Source organism: Hemitrygon akajei, chromosome 3 (genome assembly GCF_048418815.1).
Source record: "Hemitrygon akajei chromosome 3, sHemAka1.3, whole genome shotgun sequence".
Taxonomy (NCBI): domain Eukaryota; kingdom Metazoa; phylum Chordata; class Chondrichthyes; order Myliobatiformes; family Dasyatidae; genus Hemitrygon; species Hemitrygon akajei.
In genome coordinates this window covers 50,082,274-50,102,732 of record NC_133126.1, presented here as the reverse complement: position 1 = coordinate 50,102,732, position 20,459 = coordinate 50,082,274, and the positions used below count along the sequence as shown (strand labels likewise).

At 40.0% G+C, this 20,459-nt stretch overlaps 1 protein-coding gene across 1 annotated transcript; it reads right to left on the bottom strand.

The window, feature by feature from the left end:
- Nucleotides 1–11,236: 11,236 nt before the first annotated feature.
- LOC140724967 (prostaglandin E2 receptor EP2 subtype-like) lies at nt 11,237–16,797 on the bottom strand. Its single transcript, XM_073039840.1, is given in 3 exon segments — nt 11,237–14,836; nt 14,839–15,055; nt 15,994–16,797. Coding segments are annotated over 3 exon segments (1,029 nt in total). The 5' UTR covers nt 16,777–16,797; the 3' UTR covers nt 11,237–14,807.
- Nucleotides 16,798–20,459: the final 3,662 nt, after the last annotated feature.

Below are 20,459 nucleotides of genomic sequence, written 5' to 3'. Positions count from 1 at the left end.
TAGAACCTGGGAGGAACTGATGGGAATATGGAGAGAATGAAAGCAGAGTGATGGATTAGTGTACGTCAGTGATTCATGGTCAGCACAGACACGGTGGGCCAAAAAATTTCAGGTCAAAGGCCCAACAAAAGGTCAGCGTCTCCTTCCACAGATGCTGCCTGAACTGTTGAGCAGTTCCAGCATTTTTTTGTTTATCCTTGACACTGGAAGATTTTCTTTGCACCCTGCTAGGCATGCCTCCTTTAGGAACAGTTTGTCATTGAAAGCATGTCCGGGTTCTTCTGAACTGCAGGGAGCACTTTCCATTGCCCTCTCCTATTCACATGGTCCATTCACTCATAAATAACTTTCTGCTGCAGCTTGTATCATTGCATATCACTGTGAGAGCTAACCACATAGACAGCTAGGCTATACGAGGGGGGATTGATAAAATCGTGGCCTACGGTGGAAGGAGACTATTTTAGAAAACTTAGCACACTTATTTTTCAACACAGTCCCCTCCTATGTTTACGCACTTAGCCCAGTGGTCGTGGAGCATACGGATCTTAGACCTCCAGAAAGCATCCGCAGCAAGGGTGGTTGGTAAGTTTGTGGCCTAAGGTAGAAGGAGATGAGTTATACAGCTCTCGGTACATGCACGTGCAGTTGATGCACCATCAATAACTCACTCTGAGACGTAAGAAGCGAGATATCGGCTTCTATTGACTGGAAGAATGAACAACACTACATCCTGGAGAATGAGGCCGGGCTCAGGCCTCAATCGCCTTTATACAGGGGTCTGTGGGAGGAGCCACAGGAGCAGTCCAGACAGGTATATGTAGTTCACCACAGCAGTTCAACTCTTTGAGTGATTATGCAGAAAGTTTGAAGTTAGTAACTCATTCCTTCTTATCATGAACTTATCAATCACCCCTGATGAGTTATTCTCACTCTTCATGTGACTAATGTAAAGAACATTATGATAACTGACCATCTTGTTTAAGTGAAATTAATGTAGCAATATGATTTCTAGCAATGAAATCTGTGATAAAAAACTGATTCTGAATCGGTATTTTCATATTTGGGCACTGCTGCATACATGTACTATTGTCCACTAAACAGATCCTTAATTTGGGGCAATGTGTTTTTAGCACAGGAGAAAAGGGAATGGGTTTTTTTCTCAGAATATTGCATTTAACATTTTCTGACAATTCTGCATATCAATGCCAGAGCTCTGGGCATAGCACTTCAGTCATTTCCAGTAAGGATAGTGCCAAGCTGTGATGCCCGTCAATGCCGTGGGTCAGAATCAGTTGGGATAGTTTTGGGGACAGCACAGGGTTAGGATTTAGGGACAGGGATAATGGAGTGTTAAAGGTCAGGAATAATGAATGAAGAGTTGGGGCAGGAGCTGATGTTTGGAGTCCAGGTAAAAACATCCCGCGTTTGAAGATCAGTGATCTCAGAGGTCAGGTGCTGAGGAGATCAGTGATTCCAAGGTTGGTGGTTACTGGGCCAGAGGCTCATGTGTGTCCGGAGGCCAAAACAACTCCAAGGGCTAAGGCCCAGAGGTCAGCAAAGTCAGGAGGGAAAAGCCAAAGGTTGAAGTCCACTGCTTGGTGACTCCAGAGGCAGAAGCTTGAAGGTGTGAGACTGAAACCCCTGGGTGGGCTTGTTCTAGTGATCTGAGACCCAATCTCTTTGAGTCTGAGCCTGGAACTGAAGGTTGCAGGCCCAGTGTCCTCAAGTCTGAGAATCTAGCAGTCTTTCTAGAGTTGGAGGCCTGTCTGTGGGTGTGTGAGTAGTTGGGCAGGTCAGTAAGTGGGAGAGTGTGGAAAGGGCATTGTTGCTGCTGCTTGTGTTGTTCTGCTGAACAGTGTGGGAATTCTATGTTGGTGCCAGAGTGTGAGACAACCATTTGTGGGCTGCCCTGTACATCCATAGGTGTGTTGGCTATTAATGCAAATGACACATTTCATTGTATGTTTTGATGCACATGTGATAAATAAATCTGAACCTGAATCATCCTGAGGGCTTCACCATCTACTACATGGACCATTTGGCACCAGCAGGTAAAGGCCGAGGTAGCATAGTCCTCACTGAGGGGTCGGTGGTGGAAAGTCCTCACTGATGGGTCATAGAAGCATAGAAACCTGCTGCACAATACAGGCCCTTTGGCCCACAATGCTGTGCCGAACATATATATACTTTAGAAATTACCAAGGGTTACCCATAGCCCACTACTTTTCTAAGCTCCATGTACCTATCCAAGAATCCCTTAAAAGACCCTATCGTATCCGCCTCCACCACCATTGCTGGCAGCTCATTCCATGCACTCACCGCTCTCTGCATAAGAAACTTACCCCTGACATCTCCTCTGTACCTAATTCCAAGCATCTTAAAACTGTGCCCTCTCTTGTTAGCCATTTCAGCTCTGGGAGAAAGCCTCCAACTATCCATACAATCAATGCCCCTCATCATCTTATACACCTCCATCAGGTCACCTCTCATCCTCCATCACTTCCAGGAGAAAAGGCCATTCACTCAATCTATTCTCATAAGCCATGCTTCCCAAACCTTGTAAATCTCTGCACCCTTTCTATAGTTTCCACATCCTTCCTGTAGTGAGGTGACCAGAACTGAGCATAGTACTCCAAGTGGGGTCTGACCAGGGTCCTATATAGCTGCAACATTACCTCTTGGCTCTTGAACACAATCCCACAATTGATGAAGGCCAATACACCATATGCTTTCTTAACCACACAGTCAACCTGCACAGCAGCTTTGAATGTCCAATGGACTCAGATCCCAAGATCGCTCTGATCTTCCACACTGCCAAGAGTCATACCATTAATACTATATTCTGCCATCCTATATGACCTACCAAAATGAACCACCTCACACTTATCTGGGTTGAACTCCATCTGCCACTTCTCAGCCCAATTTTGCATCCTATCCATGTCCCGCTGTAACCTCTGACAGCCCTCCACACTATCCACAACACCCCCAATCTTTGTGTCATCAGCAAATTTACTAACCCATCCCTCCACTTCCTCATCCAGGTCATTTATAAAAATCACAAAGAGTAAGGGTCCCAGAACAGATCCCTGAGGCACACCACTGGTCACCGACCTCCATGCAGAATATGACCAGTCTACAACAACTCTTTGCCTTGTGTAAGCAAGCCAGTTCTGGATTCACAAAGCAATGTCTCCTTGGATCCCATGCCTCCTTACTTTCTCAATAAGCCTTGCATGGGGTACCTTGTCAAATGCCTTGCTGAAATCCATATACACTACATCTACTGTTCTTTCTTCATCAATGTGTTTAGTCACATCCTCAAAAAATCCGATCAGGCTCGTAAGGCATGACCTGCCTTTGACAAAGCAATGCTGACTATTCCTAATCATATTATGCCTCTCCAAATGTTCATAAATCCTGCCTCTCAGGATCTTCTCCAACAACTTACCAACCACTGAGGTAAGACTCACTGTTCTATAATTTCCTGGGCTATCTCTACTCCCTTTCTTGAATAAGGGAACAACACCTGCAACCCTCCAACCTTCTGGAACTTCTCCCTTCCCAATTGATGATGCAAAGATCATAGCCAGAGGCTCAGCAATCTCCTCCCTTGCCTCCCACAGTAGCCAGTGAGAGGTCAGTGGTGGAAAGTCCACACTGAGGGATCTGCGGTGGAATGGGTAAGCAGCTTTAAGTTCAACAAATCGGAGCAGATTGATGCAATCAAGAAGGCTTTCCATGGCAGCTCTAGATAGTTAGGCATTTGAGGAGAGTTGGTATGTCACCAAAGACTTGCAAATTTCTATAGCTGTACAGTGGCAACTAACCAGCCTAGTATGGAGTCTCCAATGCACAGGATCACAAGAGGCAGCAGAGGTTATAGACCCAGTCAGCTCCATCATGGCAAATCATCTTCAAGGACATTTTCAAGACGTGGTGCCCAAGAATGTGGCATCTATAATTAAAGACCCTAACCGTCCAGGACCTGCCTTGTTCACATTACTGCCATCAGCAAGAAGGTAAAGGCCATTATGCAATGATTGAGAAACAGCTTTTTATTTTCCCCTTCTGCCATCAGATTTCCAAATGGCGCATGAATCAATAACACCACCTCATTATTCCTTCTATTCGCACAATATGTTTTATTTTCGTAATTCATAGATTTATGTCTTTGCGCTGTACTGCTGCTGCAAAACAACAAACATCACACCAAATGTCAGTGATAATAAACCTGAATCTGAATCTTATTCTGTAAACTTATTTACAATGCATGACCTAATAAATAGTCTTCATAGAAGAATATGTATGTTACATTCCCCACAGAATGTAGATTTTGTTACATTAGATCCACACTGCCATCAGACCTACTGAGTTATCAGCATATTTGACACAATTTTGGTCTGCTGTAGAAAACAACTAAGTGGTTAACCCAAAAAAACCATTTATTTCCTTCCATCACATGCTTAAGATGTTTTATCTGTTAGAACAAACTTCAGCAGGAATAGACAACAATTTCTTCTTTCCACAATTATTGCTTACAATATTTTATACATATATTTTTCTGTTATCATAATTCATGCCATAGAGAGTAAGATCTGATCCAAGCAGATGAATGAAAGAAGATATGCCACATCTAACAATTGATAGCAGAGAATCTCTTCGAAGCATTACTCTTTTTTATAAATGTGTTCCCGTTTAGTAAATTTGCATTCTTCCTAAAGAGTTTTTGCCTAATGGCAGTGCATGTTATGAGGTTGTCATGGCAATTGTTCATCTTCATGGATGAAAAATTCCTTGCTGTACAATGATGAAACTATGTCAGTCCTGTCTGTAATGTAGTAGTCCCAAGAGAAGGTTCTTGTTTCATTCTTAGACAAGCCCTCACTCAACTATCTTTCCATTTCATTGCTGACCATATTAATACTGTTTTCTGCATTTATATAGAACCTTATGTTCCATTATCTTTCTACAAGGTCTCACTTTCACAGTTCACACACAACTTGTCTCATCTTCATCTCATGGAATGGATTAATAAACAATGTAACACAACAGACTCTCATAGATATGCTTCCTTCAACTTTTCCTCTCATATCCATTCTGAAAGTGAGGCTTTTTAACACCAGTACTTCTGAGATGTTTTCTACTGACAAGGATCTTTAATGTTCCAATTCCTGCTCTTCTTTGCCACTTAGATCAAGGACAGGGATCTCCACACCTCTCGCCCCACCATAAGCCCATTATGACATAGGAGCAGAATTGGGCCACTTGGTATATTGAATCTGCTCTGCCATTTCTTCATGGCTGATCTAACTCCCATTCTTATGCCTTCACCCCATAGCCTTTGAAGTCCTGACTAGACAGGAAGCTATCAACCTCTGCTTTAAATATACTCAATGACTTGGTGTGCACAGCTGTCTGTAGCAATGAATTCCTCAGATTCACCACCCTCTAGCTAAAGAAATTCCTCATCTCTGTTCTAAATGGACATAGTCTGAGGCTGTGCCCTCAGGTCCTAGACTTATCCACTATAGGAAACCTCTACTCCACATCCACTCTGTCTAGGCCTTTCAATATTTGATAGGTTTCAATGAGATCTTCCCTCAATCTTCTAAGCTCCAGCATTTCCAATGCTATCATGTTTTTTCATTGATAAAAGGCCCAAAATTGCTCACAATACTCCAAATGTGGTCTGACCAATCCCTTATAAAACCTCAGCATTACATCCTTACTCTTATATTCCAACCCTCTCTGAATGAACGTTAACATTGCATTTGCCCTTATCAGCTACTCAACCTGCAAGTTAACCGGTAAGGAATCTTGCACATGGACTCCCAGGTCCCTTTGAATTTCTGATTTTTAAAAGTTCTCCCTGTTTAGGAAATAGCCTATGCCTTTATTCCTTCTACTAACTACATGACCCTACACTATTTTCCACCTGTCCCTTCTGTGCCCATTCTAACAATCTGTCCAAGTCGTTCTACATACTCTCTGCTTCTACAACATTGCCTGCCTCGCCACCAGTATTAGTATCATCTGCAAACACGGCCACAAAGCCATCAATTCCATCATCCAAATCATTGAAAAGAGGTGGTCCCAATACTGACCTGTGGAACACCACACCACTGGCAGCCAAACAGAATACAGCCCCTTTATTCTGACTCTTTGCCTCATGCCCTTCAGCCAGTCTTCTATCCATGCTAGTATATGTCTTGTAATATCACGGGCTCTTATCTTGTTAAGCATCCTCATGGGTGGTACCTTTTCGAAGATGTTCTGAAAATTCAAATAAACAACATCCACTGACTCTTCCTTTGGCTACCCTGCCTGTTGTTTCCTCAAAGAATTCCAACAGATTTGTCAGGAAAGATTTCTCTTTAAGGAAACCTTGTTGACCAACCACTTGAAGTCAAGCTAATTGATCTTTAATTTCCTTTCTTTGGCCTCCCTCCCTTCCTAAAGAGCTGAGTTACATTTGCAATTTTCCAGTCCTCTGGAACCATTCCAGAATATAGTCATCTTCAAAGATCATTACTAATGCCTCCACAATCTCTTCAACTACATACTGTTATGAATGTACCACAGCTCGGAGGGGCCGAAAGGTGCGGGGTAGCCCCCTCCTTTGTGAGAATCGCAAGATCACTATTGAGTCCATTCAGGAGACCCAGAAAATGAGAGAAAGACATGCAGAATCCACAAGTCGTTGGAATGTGTCTTGGCCTCCGAGAGGCGGACCCATTGATGCCGGCTATTGTCTCTTGGAGACGGACTTGTGTATTGCATCCTGTACAATGCATCGACGCCCCAGGCAATGAAACGAGGGGGAGGTTGGTGGAGGGATTGCATCATCCCAACCTGATGGACATCTGAGACCCTGTGAGTCAGGATAAAAGGAGGGTCTGTGGGAACAGCCTCTCAGACGCACCAGAAAAAATGCTAGCGATCCCGTAATAGCAAGAAACCAGGGGAAAGGCCACGTGTGTCCGGTTCCATTTGCCCTGGAATCGGTGGGCCCTTTTCCACGGCCGAAAGGTTTTTAGCTAACAACGGGGAAACCAACTCCCAACGACTCTCGAAGGATTGACATCATAAAAGGAATGGGCAAGTTTTAAACCCGTCTTTCTCTCCAACCCAAAAGCTGCAGCTTGAATGAACTGAGCGACTTTTATATTTCCATCGGACAATACATTATCCCCTAGACAACGATAGAGCTATTTCTTATTGATTATTATTATACCCGCGCTTTTAGATTTAGTATTGACGACGTATATTATCTGCATGTTTGCATTGACATTATTTTGTGTATTTTTTTAATCAATAAATACTGTTAAAAATAGTACCATCAGACTTCAACGGACCTCTCTATCTTTGCTGGTAAGTGACCCAGTTACAGGGTAAGTAACAATACCTCTTTCAGAACCCTGCGGTGTAGTCCATTTGGTCCAGGTGACTTATCTACCTCAGACCTTTCTGCTTTCCAAACACCTTCTCCTTAATAATAGCAATTACACTCACTTCTGCTCCCTGACACTCTCACATTTCTGGCATACAGTGAATACTGATGTAAAATACTTAAGAAGTTTTTCCACCATTTATTTGCTCTGTTACTACCTCTCCAGCATCATTTTCCTGTGGTTGAATATCCACTCTCACCTCTTTTTACTTTTAATATATCTAAAAAATCTTTTGGTATGCTCTTTGATATTTTTGGCTAGCTTACCTTCATATTTCATCTTTTATATCCTTATGGTTTTTTTAGTTGCTTTCTGACAGTTTTTAAAATCTTTCCAATCTTTTAATTTCCCATGAACTTTTACTATATTACATGCTCTATCTTTTGCTTTTTGCTATCTTTGACTTCCCTTGTTAGCCATGGTTGCCTCATTTTCCCTTTAGAATACTTATTCATCTTTGGAATGCATCTTTCCAGTGCCTTCCAAATTTTCCCCAGAAACACCAGCCATTGCTGTTCTGCCTTCATCCCTCCACAAATAAGAGTAAATCTGCAGATGCTGGAAATTTTATGTGTGCTGCCTTCATCCCTGTTAGTGTCCACTTCCAATCAACTTTGGCCAGCTCCTCTCTCATGCCTCTGCAATTTCCTTTACTCCACTGTGATAATGATACATCAATTTTTAGCTTCTCCTTCTTAAGATGCAGGCTGAATTCGATCATATCATGATCACTCGCTCCCAAGGGTTTCCTTACCTCTCCAGTCTCCATATGCAACAGGTTATCCTTAGTGGTTTCCCCACCTTCAGAGAGAAGGTATCTGCTCCACACCCTTGTGGCAATGTAAAGCAGCCATTCCTAATGTGACGCCCAGTTCTCCCATCTCCATTTCCCATGACTGCGCACTTTCCCCAGACAACTCCAGGGAGTACAAATCTGCTCTTTGATCTTTTCACTGTCCAAGATTCAGGTGAAGCACTTCTTTGAATTTAGCGCATTGCACGTTGTACACAAGACGTGTCTCCTCTACATTGGAGAAAAAACTCAAAAAGGCTGAGGACTTTGAAGATCACCTCTGTTCAATTCATGAAGATGACCCTGAGTTTCCAGTTACCTATCACTTTCATTTTACATCCCAATTCAGTTCTGACTTCTCAGTGTTTGTCCTCCTGCCCTGTCCCAATGAAGCCCAGTGTGAGGTTGAAGTATAACATCACATCTTTTGTCTAGATACCTTGTTCCTCAGGACTTAATAATTAATTAATTGAATTCAGAAAATCAGCCTTTCCTGATTATGTTGAAACTGATCAGTTCCAATGTAACATCATAAACCCACAGTTCTTTTCTCCACAGATGGTATCAAGAGTGTCTTTTACACACAAGTGTCTCTGCATTTGCTGAAAATCCAGAGCAACACACAAAATGCTGGAAGAACTCAGCTGGTTAGGCAGCATCTATGGAGGGGAATAACCAGCCCATGTTAAACAGTCCATGTTCCGTGCCAACACAATTGCCTCGTTCAGATTTCTAGCAACAGATATGTCCTGCATCCCAAAGTTTCGGCAGTTTGATTTCTCACTTCTGATCTCACACAGATCCCTCTATTTACCCCTCCTGCAGACAGATGAACTTTTATTAATAACCCTTCATAACCTTCTCTTGGATGACAGGAATAATTTATACATTATTTGTGTTTTCATGGTCTCCAAACTATCATTAACATTCCATTCGTTTGCTCTGCCACACTTTTTTGCAACTAAAACTCGGATGTTTTCTTTCATTTCCGGTTTATCAATCTGGAATGTTAATTTATTTCTGCCTTCAAGCACAATGCCTATCTTGCTAGTGTCTCCAGCATGTTCTACTTCTATTTTCAATTTTCATATTGAAACTGCTTTACTCTTAACATTTTATTTAAATCCCCATTCTGGCAGAGGAAACATTGTTATCGCCACTGCCATTATTTGATTTCTCTAGAATATTTGCTGCTGCAGATCTCCAAGATTAATGAAGCTGATACATTCCTTTTGTTGTACAAAATCCAACACATCATTTTGGTAGAATATTTCGATGTAATGCACAAAAGAACAATGGATTGTTCTTTAATGTAATTTAGTGACTGAAAAAGCACAAAGAAAGTGAGATTTTAAACTGTCTGAAGGAGGAAATAACTCATTGTGGAACATGCGAACCAATGAAGAATAAGAATTAGATACCTCAAGAAATATAAACTTGGAACTAAAGTCAGGAAATTATTTAGATGAAATAGCGATCATGTCTGTTTTTTTAACAAATAAAGGAACTGCAAATTTCAGAAGGCATTTGTTGGTTAGCAATTAGAATTAATTGAATCCAGAGTATAAAGTTCTCTAATGTTTTTTTAAACTTGATTTGACTTTCTTAGCTGCTATTTACTTTCTGGGTCAGAATGGCACTAAGACTTAGTCCAATTAACAACAAAAAGCTACATGGTGGGCTGAATGCTGTCATAGAAGAGAGTAATAGTGAAGGGGTGTTGGTGTAAATGGGGGTCTGAGCTAGTGGTCTTCTGCAAGAATCAGTGCTTTACTATCATCTGTTGTTTGAGGTAAATGTGCACAAACGCTGTAGATGAAAATTTATGCAAATTGATCAGCAAATTTGCAGGTAACATGGAAACTAGTGAAATTGTGGATGTGAGAAATGTTAAAGAGATACAACAGGATTATAGATCAGCTGAAAACTTGGGTGAGGCAATAACAAATAGAACTTAATCCAGACAAGCGTGAGACAAGCATATTGGGAGATCAGTACTTCCATTGCTAAGATTGAGTTTAATGACACAAAGCTGGAAATGAAATTCAAATAAAGAAGTTACAGGGCACATTTCAGAAATAGGGATGGTGTGTGACTTCACACTAAGTATATCTATTGGTCTGAAATCAGTAATTACATATACTAGTCTCTACATACAAATTAACAAGTATTTTTGGAGAGGATTCAATGGCATTTTCTGCTGAAGAAATTAATTTTCATCATTTTTTGGGATAAACAAACCTGTAAGGTAGTTTCTGTGAAAATTACAAAGATCCTCATTTTAGTTGTGTTTTGGATGATTTAAACTGTATCATAAGAGATTCCCACTGCTTTGATCATTTGTGATGTTTTACTCTATCAAAATGGCCAAGATGAAAAGATCAGTTTACAGCTTTCACAGTACCATCAGGACCAGAGTATCCTGGCCTCCCTCCAATCTCATCTTGCATCCATCTAATAAAAATATTACATATGTAGTAACAGGAGTAGGCCAATAAACACATCATATCTGCTCCACAGCTCAATTACATCATGTCTGTCAGAGCCAATAAAAATAAGAATTTTCTCAAGTGATGTAAGTCATGCTTTTACCTGTTTTGGGAAAACACCCATTGGAAACAAAACTTGCTTTCTGCTCCTATATTAATTTTCTAACATCCAAAATTCCAGTGTCTAGGCCTTCAATCCTAAAGAGTAAAGAACTCCAAAGGTTCTTCTGAGAGAAGCAATGCCTTCTATCTCTGCTTCATAGCTGTTTCTATATTTTGTGGCTCTGGCTCCTAGTTTGAGGAAGCCAACCACTGATAGCATAATCCATGCACCTACTTTGTCAAGCCCCCATATGAACTTGCTTTGCTTCAATAAGATCATCTCTCATTCTCCTAAACTCTACTAATAGAAATTCAGATAGCTTAATCTCTGCTTTACAAAAAAAAATCCATTCCCAGAAATCAATCCCTCTAGTATCTGGAGAAGTTAGTAACAAGAGAGGAAACCCAAAGTCCTGTACATTTATTAGAAAATTTGTTTGCAGAGCAATATTATATAAAAATAACATGTTGGAAATACATAAATACCCCGTGTGTGGTTTTAACCACATAAATCCATGGAACAATAGACTTTGTTTGTTAAAACAATGTCATTCATACTTTGTCTGTACAACAGATGACCCTCCAATATGATGTGTTATGAGTACATACATTCCAGTAATTATAATTTACTGCATAGTTCATATTTAACTTATGAAATGCATATGCAATAGGTAATTTCATCAGGCTGATATCAGCCTGGTTCCAGAAAATATCTAATCATAAAGTAGGTTTTCTATTTTATAATTAGCTTACAAAAATAAGCAGAATCATTTGAAAAGTCCTTGGTTTTCATTTGTACGTTTTTATACCGCAAAGTTCCAAGATATATTTGCAAAATTATAGTTTCAAAAGGAAACATGTTAAACTTCTGTACAACTTAACAGTAACAATTTTTCATTTAAAAATACACTATGTACTGTATGTCAATTATTGATCAAGAATTGAGAGAAATTTTAACTACAGGATAACAGAAGTATTTTACATTATACACAAATGTACCTTGAGTAGAAGTCCTTTTAAAACAGAACTTAAGTGATCTGATGGCATTTACCAGTTTTATTTCAAATACTGGAAATGATCATTACAAACTGTTCATTTGGTCTCTAATTCATAATACTTTATATATTCTGTACAATCAGATAAAATTCCATCAATTAATAAGGTATAATTACTATCACTTTGTGCTTCAAACTTAAATACATCATTTGGTAATGCAGGCAGAAGTTGGTTTATGTGTGGCATGAGTTTAAAATGTATAGAATATTTATTTATTATTTATCAAATATAGGAAATGTAGATGGATAGGATTTAACTTAAGTATCTGTACATATTACTCCAACCAAAATGAACCAGTGAACACTGTGCAAAATGTAGAAGAAAAATGAGATATTTGCAGGGTTACAATAAAATGTACAAATGCCAAGATTAAAAATTTGTTTATAACTTGAATTATAAGTGCTCAGTTACAAAAGAATATATTTATTAAGATACGTTAAACTATTTAACAAGAATTATGAAATTAAAATAATGAATAACAGGTTATGATCGTATATGTATAATGTGATCTCAGCTTTTCAACATAACATTGATGGAAATGAACTTATCAAGTGGTTTAATGATCTACTGAATACAAGTGAAATGACATGAACATTTTCTATGAGATCTAATAAAGTAACAAATTCAATTTTGTCTAGTGTGATGTAAATTATGTTTGTTATCTATTTTGGGAAACACATCTATCAGTCGATAACAAAACTTGCTTCCTGCTCTTCACTCCTCAAAGACCAAAAACCTGTAGACACCAGTACTGAGCTGAAAAGCCAAGACTGAGGAAAATTTATGATGTGTAAGAGCGTTTTTTAATGGGTTATTTTTGGTGGTGATGCAAGTTGGAAATTCCATTACAAAAAAATTCCAGAAGTCAGGGACATTGCCTATAAGGATCAGAGCCTCTAAGACCAGGGAAGATTGACTAGATAAGAACTTTATTCAGAAGATTAAGGGGAGATTTGATAGAGGTATACAAAATTATGAGGGGTATAGATAGTGTAAATGCAAGCAAGCTTTTTCCACTGAGGTTGGATGAGACTACATCTAGATGTCATGGGTTATGGGTGAAAGGTGATAGGTTTAAGGGGAACATGAGGGGGAAACTTCACTCGGAGGGTGGTGAGAGTGTGGAATGAGCTTCTAGTGCAAGTGGTAGTTGTGATTTTGATTTCAACATTTAAGAGAAGCTTTAATTGGTCTGTGGACAGGAGGGTTTGGAGAGCTATGGCAAGGTGCTGGCCAATGAATCTAGGCAGCTTAAATGGTTTGACACAGACTAGATGGGCTGAACAGCCTGCTTCTGTGCTCTAGTTTTCTTTGACTCTTTAAATGACTGGCTTTTTAGATGCGGAAGTAGAAGTCAAAGGCATCACAAATATACTGTAATAACAGGACAGATCCAGTAAGATCAAAAATCAGGCAAGACTCTGTCAGTGGAGGAATTCTTTAAAAGTTTTGAAGCCATTGTAATCAACAACAAACTAATGGGATCTGATAAGAGCACTTGGGTCTTGACCTATATCCAGGCTTAGTGATGATTGAGCTGGGGCCATAGAGACAAAGCACAGAAGTGAGTCTCTGGCCCACCAAGTATGAGCCAACCATCAACTATCCACTTTATTCCACCCACATTTCAATCAACTCTCCCTAGCTGTTGTTACTCACTTACACATTAAGGCAAATCATAGTTAGCCTACTGATCGCCACATTTCTGGGACATGGGAGGAAATGGAACATCTAGAGGAAACCTGCACCATGATAGGGAGAACTCTGCAGAGAACACTGGATGACATGCTTGAATCCAGGTCTCTGGAGTTGTGACACTGTGCCCCCAGTTACAGCACTATTGTCACCAAAGGACTTGGACTGTAGAACTTCCTTTGTATTAGCTGAAGTGAGGACTTGAGGTGCAGAAAATAATCCTAAAATGTTTCCTAACATTCTAGTTTAAGCAGCTATGGAAAAATCTGCCTGTGAGTACAATTTTGTGAAATTCTAACAGGAAATGATATCTCAAGGTTTAGCACAATTTGAAATCCAGAGGATTGTCTAATAAAAGAAGGTCTGCATTTAAATAGTGTTTTTCATAAATCTCAGAATATTCAAATAAAGTTTTATCACCAATGAGGTTTCTAAAGTATATTAATTATGGTAATATTGGAAATGAGGCTGCCAACACAAAAAGGGAACAAAATAGTAACAGATTATCTGTCTTACTTCATTGGTTTAAAAATATAAGACAGGTCACAGGAAGTACTGACTTGTCTTCTGGTGTCATATTATATCCACCTGAGAGGAATGATAGGGTCATGGTTTGAGTGAAAGACAAGCTTCCGATCATTGACATATTTCTACATAGTTACAGAGAGCAACTGATAGCCAACAATCTATTCTTCTCAAAAATACTAAACAAAATTTGGTTCCTTAGTAGGACAGTCCATATTATTATCCAACAAACTGTAATTTAAGTAATTAAAATAGATTATAAAACCAGTATTGGCTTTATGTAAATAGACCCATTCATGATCTTTTGTCTTAATAATTTGAAAGCTAACTCAAGCTATATAAGCTATCCTTTAAACAGAGGAATGCAAAAATAAAATTCATAAAATAAACCTTGAAAGTGAGTACATGGTTTAAAATAAAATTACAAAATTACAGTATTTTCTCAAACATTTGAAGAATCACAGAGAGAAAAATTATGATGCTTCACAGCTTATGTCAGCCAGACTCTCAACAGGACAAGAACCTTTGCACATGTCCCTTACCTGTTGTTTATTGGTAACTCTCTTCTTACTCGATGAAAATACGAGAAAGCAAATTCATCTGCCAAATCCCACAAGATATCAAGTGCATCTTTCCCTCAAAAGGATGGTTTGGTTGTAAATAAGTTTTGGAAAAATCTTTCAGTAAATTCAAGTATCAAGAATGCCTGTCCCAAAGTGACTTGTGAGTAGTTCAGTATTTTTAACACTGTTGCAATGTAACTGTTTTCTTTTAGAAGTAATTTTACAGCATAATATCCTGGACAATATCTTTCTAAACACAGTTGTATTGAGAATAATAAAAACCCATGGATCAATAATTGAATTAAAAGACAAGCAACGGAGAGCCACAAGATCATGTCTAGTGTCTTCGACGGAATAAAATGCTCCAATGTATGCACGAATCTAAGGAAAAATATAAGGTCAAATATTTGTATCAGTTTCAAAGAGAAGTCTAAACATTACAGTTCTATTATTATGATGTCTCACATTTGGAATCTGATTTAGACAATCAAATGTAAGACCATTAATGCACATTTTTGCTCAAAAAGTACTTTAATCATTAGGAAACTTTTAGAAAGCCTTTAAATACCACTTTATAAAATATATATTTTTAAGATAATTACATAATAATAAAAATATATACATTTATATATTCATACATTAGATCTGGTCATGGAGACACAAGAGACTACAGATGCTGTAATCCAGTAGAAAAAACAAAGTTCTGGAGGAACTCTGCAGGGCAAGCAGGTGGAGATGATAGGGATTGTCAGTGTTTCAGATTAAGATCCTGAATCAGGACTGGCCATCATTGGTAAAGCCACAATGATGACTCATACTTAGTGACTCTTGGAAATATGCTTGTATTTGTGTTTTTCAGTTGGTTAAACCACTAAGTAGTTTATTATGAAAGTTTCAACTAATCTTAGACTATGCAAAAATTACCAATCCAATTTATTAGTAGATGATATATGGTGATACTAAAATCACATTGGCCCCTATGTCTCCTGACCTCTCCTTAAGATCCTTATTGATGGCATATCCATATAAATTAGCTTTCCAACCTCCAATTTCAAATGAATTAATTTCTATGGATAAACAATTCTGAAGATTTCTTTCTCAAGCTGGATCACTGCAGATTAAAAACTTAACATATATACATACACACATACAACTTCACAACCCCAAACAAACCACTGGACTCTTTTTCCTAACTTTACTCACTATTTTTCTCCATCTAACTGCGCAAAATCTGAAAGTAGATAGGGTGACAATATGTTCATATTTACACCCCCCTTTGAGGAAAGTTCTGCACTATATTAGACATGATTAACACTCACCGTGAGAGGCACAGAACAAATAACAAATGTTGTTGTCATTATGGCTAAAAGAACGAGATGATCAACTTCTTCGGACTGGGAAAATCGATACCTTCTTGTTTGGGGCGCACTCGAGCGTCGGCGTCTCTTTTGTCTTTTGTACATTCGGCAGAGGTTGACTATTACGGAGATGTTGCACAGTAGAATGGAAATGATCAGCACCTTCATCAGAACCGCGTACGACATGGAATAGACGCGGTGCTTCACTTCCAGATTCCAAACTTCCATCTTGATGAAACACCAGGTGCCCGGGCAATATTGCGTGTTGATGCCAAACTCCAGCAGAGGCAGGGAGCAGAAGATAAGGCAGAAAATATAGATAGCCGGAATGGTGATGAGCCCGCAGCGGTTGCTGGCATGCCGTTGGTAGAAGTAGGGGCAACTGAGGGAGAGACAGCGCTCTACCGCCATAGCAAACAGGATGAACATGGAAGAGAGCCCGAAGAAAGCCATGGCGAAGGCACAATAGCTGCATAAGCTCAGAGCCTGCAATGTGCGGCCCCGGGCGTAGGCAGTCAGAACCATCGGGCTTATGATCAGAGTTCCCACCAGGTCGGTAATAATCAGGCTGCTCACTAGGATGTGGAAAAGCGACATTTTGCTCTTGAGCTCTCGCTTGTGCACTGCGAGGATGACAAGCGCCAGCACGTTGCCCAGCACCCCAAGAGCGAACATCGCGGCGCTGACGAAGGGCGTCGCATTTTCGGAGACATCTGTCTCGTTCTCGCAAGAGACATTGTTCATGGCCGGGGCGCGATCCCTGCTTCACCCACTCGGCAAGGAGAAGGACCGAACTGTCACTCACCGGTGCCCTGGCGGTGTGCAGGTCTCTAACGCGCCTCCCTCGAGGCAACTGCGGGATAAAGCGGGAGCAGGGGCGAACCGTTTCAAACGGGACCACGTGTGCCTCCGGTCCAGAATACCCCAGCCGTGGCCCAGGGCAGACAACTCGCTGACGTCAGATCTCCCTGTCCCGGAGAACTGGCTGCCCGACGAGTGAACAGCCGTTTCGGCAACTCCCGCTAACTCCCACACTCGCCCCGCCCCTGGCATTCAGCTCGCCCCCACCCGACATTTACCCCACTCCCTGTAATCACCTGCCCACTGCCCTTTACTTGCTCACCATTCGGCTCCCGACGTCTACCCCTTCTCATCGCCCAGCTGCCCCTAAATGCTCGCCCATCTTGCCAGCACCGATCCCCTTATAACAGCCACATTCACCTTGATCCCCCTCGATGTGGCCGCTGCCCCGCCTGGCATCTGCCTGTCCCGCGTCCCCACTAGGTTCTCAGGATTTCAGTGGGGAACTCCATTCCTGTTTCGCTGCTCGGAAGAAACTTGCAGCAAACGGAGTGGATGGTTCCTGAAAAAAAAACATACTGTTACAGTATTTGGGACCAAATGATTACATTTTAAGATGGCAAGTAATATCAAGTATTCACCTACCAACAGCTATCTTCACCTCGCTTGTTTTTTAAAAAAATATATTCATAGGATATGAGTCATAAGCGAATAAATCTGCAGATGCTGGAAATCCAAAGCAACACACACAAAATGCTGGAGGAATTCAGGCAGCATCTATGGAAAAGACTGAACAGTGATCGTTTCGCCGACACCCTTCATCAGGATGTAAAACTATTGACAAAACAACTGAATAGTTTCACAAGCACGAAAGTGCACTGTCTCTTCCTGATGAAGGATGTCGGCTAAACGATCGCTGAGTGCCTCCAGCATTTTGTGTGTGTTGAACTGAATAGCTTATATGCCAATTGGAGAGGACGACTTTTTCAGGAAGACTCAACCAAGTAACGAGCAGCATGCCCTCCTGAAAAGTCTAATAAACCTAATGCCATTTCTTTTTATGGCATCAGCATTTCCCAGCTACTGTGGTAAGTTAGGGAAATGAAATATTAAACGTTAAGTTTTATATGTCAGCATAGTTAATGAACACTACATAGGAAGAGGGGCACTGAAACACATTAGTTACATTAGTAGGCAGAAGCCAGAGGCTCATATTAATATACAAAATCACATTACTGCTGTCTGAAGATTTGAATTCTATGAAATAACTAAAACTGAGTTTTAAAGCTTGTAACAAAAATAGTTAACCTTACAGTGTCTGAAATACCATTTTCTAAAATCAAAAATCTTATCTAAATTCCTTAGAAAAAAGGAATTGGCTGACATTACGACATGTCTCATATAAGTAACTCTAGTACCACATTAATGTGGTTGATTCTTGAATACCTCTGAAATTTAAAAAAAACATGAGGTTGTGTCAATGACAAAGTATCCAGAAATCTAGACTTCCTGCTTAGAGGAGGAATTATTTCAGTGGCCTCTACCTGAGCTTTGATGAGAAAGTCCCAGATCAGTTGGGCTTCCTGATCTCCAGCAGCAATAGATAGATAGATAGATAGATAGATAGATAGATAGATAGATAGATAGATAGATAGATAGATAGATAGATAGATAGATAGATACTTTATTCATCCCCATGGGGAAATTCCAACTTTTTTCCAATGTCCCATACACTTGTTGTAGCAAAACTAATTACATACAATACTTAACTCAGTAAAAAATATGATATGCATCTAAATCACTATCTCAAAAGCATTAATAATAGCTTTTAAAAAGTTCTTAAGTCCTGGCGGTAGAATTGTAAAGCCTAATGGCATTGGGGAGTATTGACCTCTTCATCCTGTCTGAGGAGCATTGCATCGATAGTAACCTGTCGCTGAAACTGCTTCTCTATCTCTGGATGGTGCTATGTAGAGGATGTTCAGAGTTATCCATAATTGACCGTAGCCTACTCAGCGCCCTTCGCTCAGCTACCGATGTTAAACTCTCCAGTACTTTGCCCACGACAGAGCCCGCCTTCCTTACCAGCTTATTAAGACGTGAGGAATACTCTGTCCAGTGTCTGAATATCAGAATGGCCTTCATACAGTGCAACAAGAGCAGAAACTGGTTGGAGTGCTCAGCTGACTAGGCAGCATTTGTGGAAAAAGGGGCACAATTAAAGTTTCAGGTTGAAGTCACTTTGTCTGAAGTAGGAAAGTAAGAAACTAATTGGCTTAGAGGATGGGTGGGAGGGTGGGAGAAAGTTGGATTGAATAAAAGGAGTGTTTCTGAGGCCAGGATTATCAATGTGATGTGCGGTTTGTAAAGCCATCTAGTTGATGGATAACAGGTTCATTTAGAGAAACGATCAATGAAGAGACATAAAAGCTGTGAAATATAGATTAGAACTATTGTAGAGAAAATCAGGCAGTGTATGTGTAGGAAAAAAATTTAGCTAAGACTTTCTGACAATCTAATCACCATTTCTGTTACTAACGATTAAAGTCTTAATAGTTTTAGTTAGGGTAGACTATTTTCTAAATGGAGAGAAAATTCAAAAATCTGAGGTATGGAAGGACTTGAGAGTCCTTGTGTAGAATTCCCTAAGGGGTAATTTGCAGGTTGAGTCTGTGGTGAGGAAGGCAAGTTGATGTTATCATTCATTTCAAGAGGACTAGAATACAAAAGCGAGGATGCCATGTTGAAGCTTTATAAAGCACTGGCGATGCCTCACTTGGAACAGGTTTTGGGCCCCTTATCTTAGAAAGGATGTGCTGAAACTGGAGAGGGTTCAAAGAAGGTTCATGAGGTGGTTGTGGAGGCCAAGTCCATAAATATATATTTCAGGCAAAGGTTGATAGATTCTTGATTAGTCATGGCACAAAAGGAATATGGGGAGAAGGCAGGAAATTGGGACTGAGAGGAAAAATGGATCAGCCGTGATGAAATGGCAGAGCGGACTCGATGGGCCAAATAGCCTAATTTTGCTCCTACATCTTATACAGATGGATAATTGGACAAGACTGTGTAATTCTAGTATAAATAGAGAAAGGACATACCTGAAATTGTTGAATTCGTTATCGAGTGCTAAAGGCTCCAATTGATGCAGACAGTTCAGGTTAAGTTTAGAATAGAGAATTTTAAAAGCAGACAACTGGAAACTCAGATTGTTTCTTCTTACTAAATGGATGTGCTCCATAGTGCTTTTGGTTTCTTCAAAAGGTTGGAATTAATGGATCATTGTCAGGTTGGCAGACTATGTCTAATAGGGTACTGCATGGTTCAATGCTTGGGCCCCAGCTTTTCACAGTCAGTATCAATAATTTGTTTCAAGAAACAAAATTTCAAAATCCAGTTTGCTGACAATAGTGAACTATTAGTGAGTAAGCAAGAGGATTACTGTATCAAAAGTGGTGATGTATCAGCATATAGAAAGGAGATTGAAAATTTGGCTGAGTGGTGTAATAACAACCACCTCCCTCTCAATGTCAATAAGACCAAGGAACTGATTGTAGACCAGGAGAGGGAGACCAGAGGTCCATGAGCCAGTAATTATCGGAGGATCAGAGGTGGAAAAGGTTAGT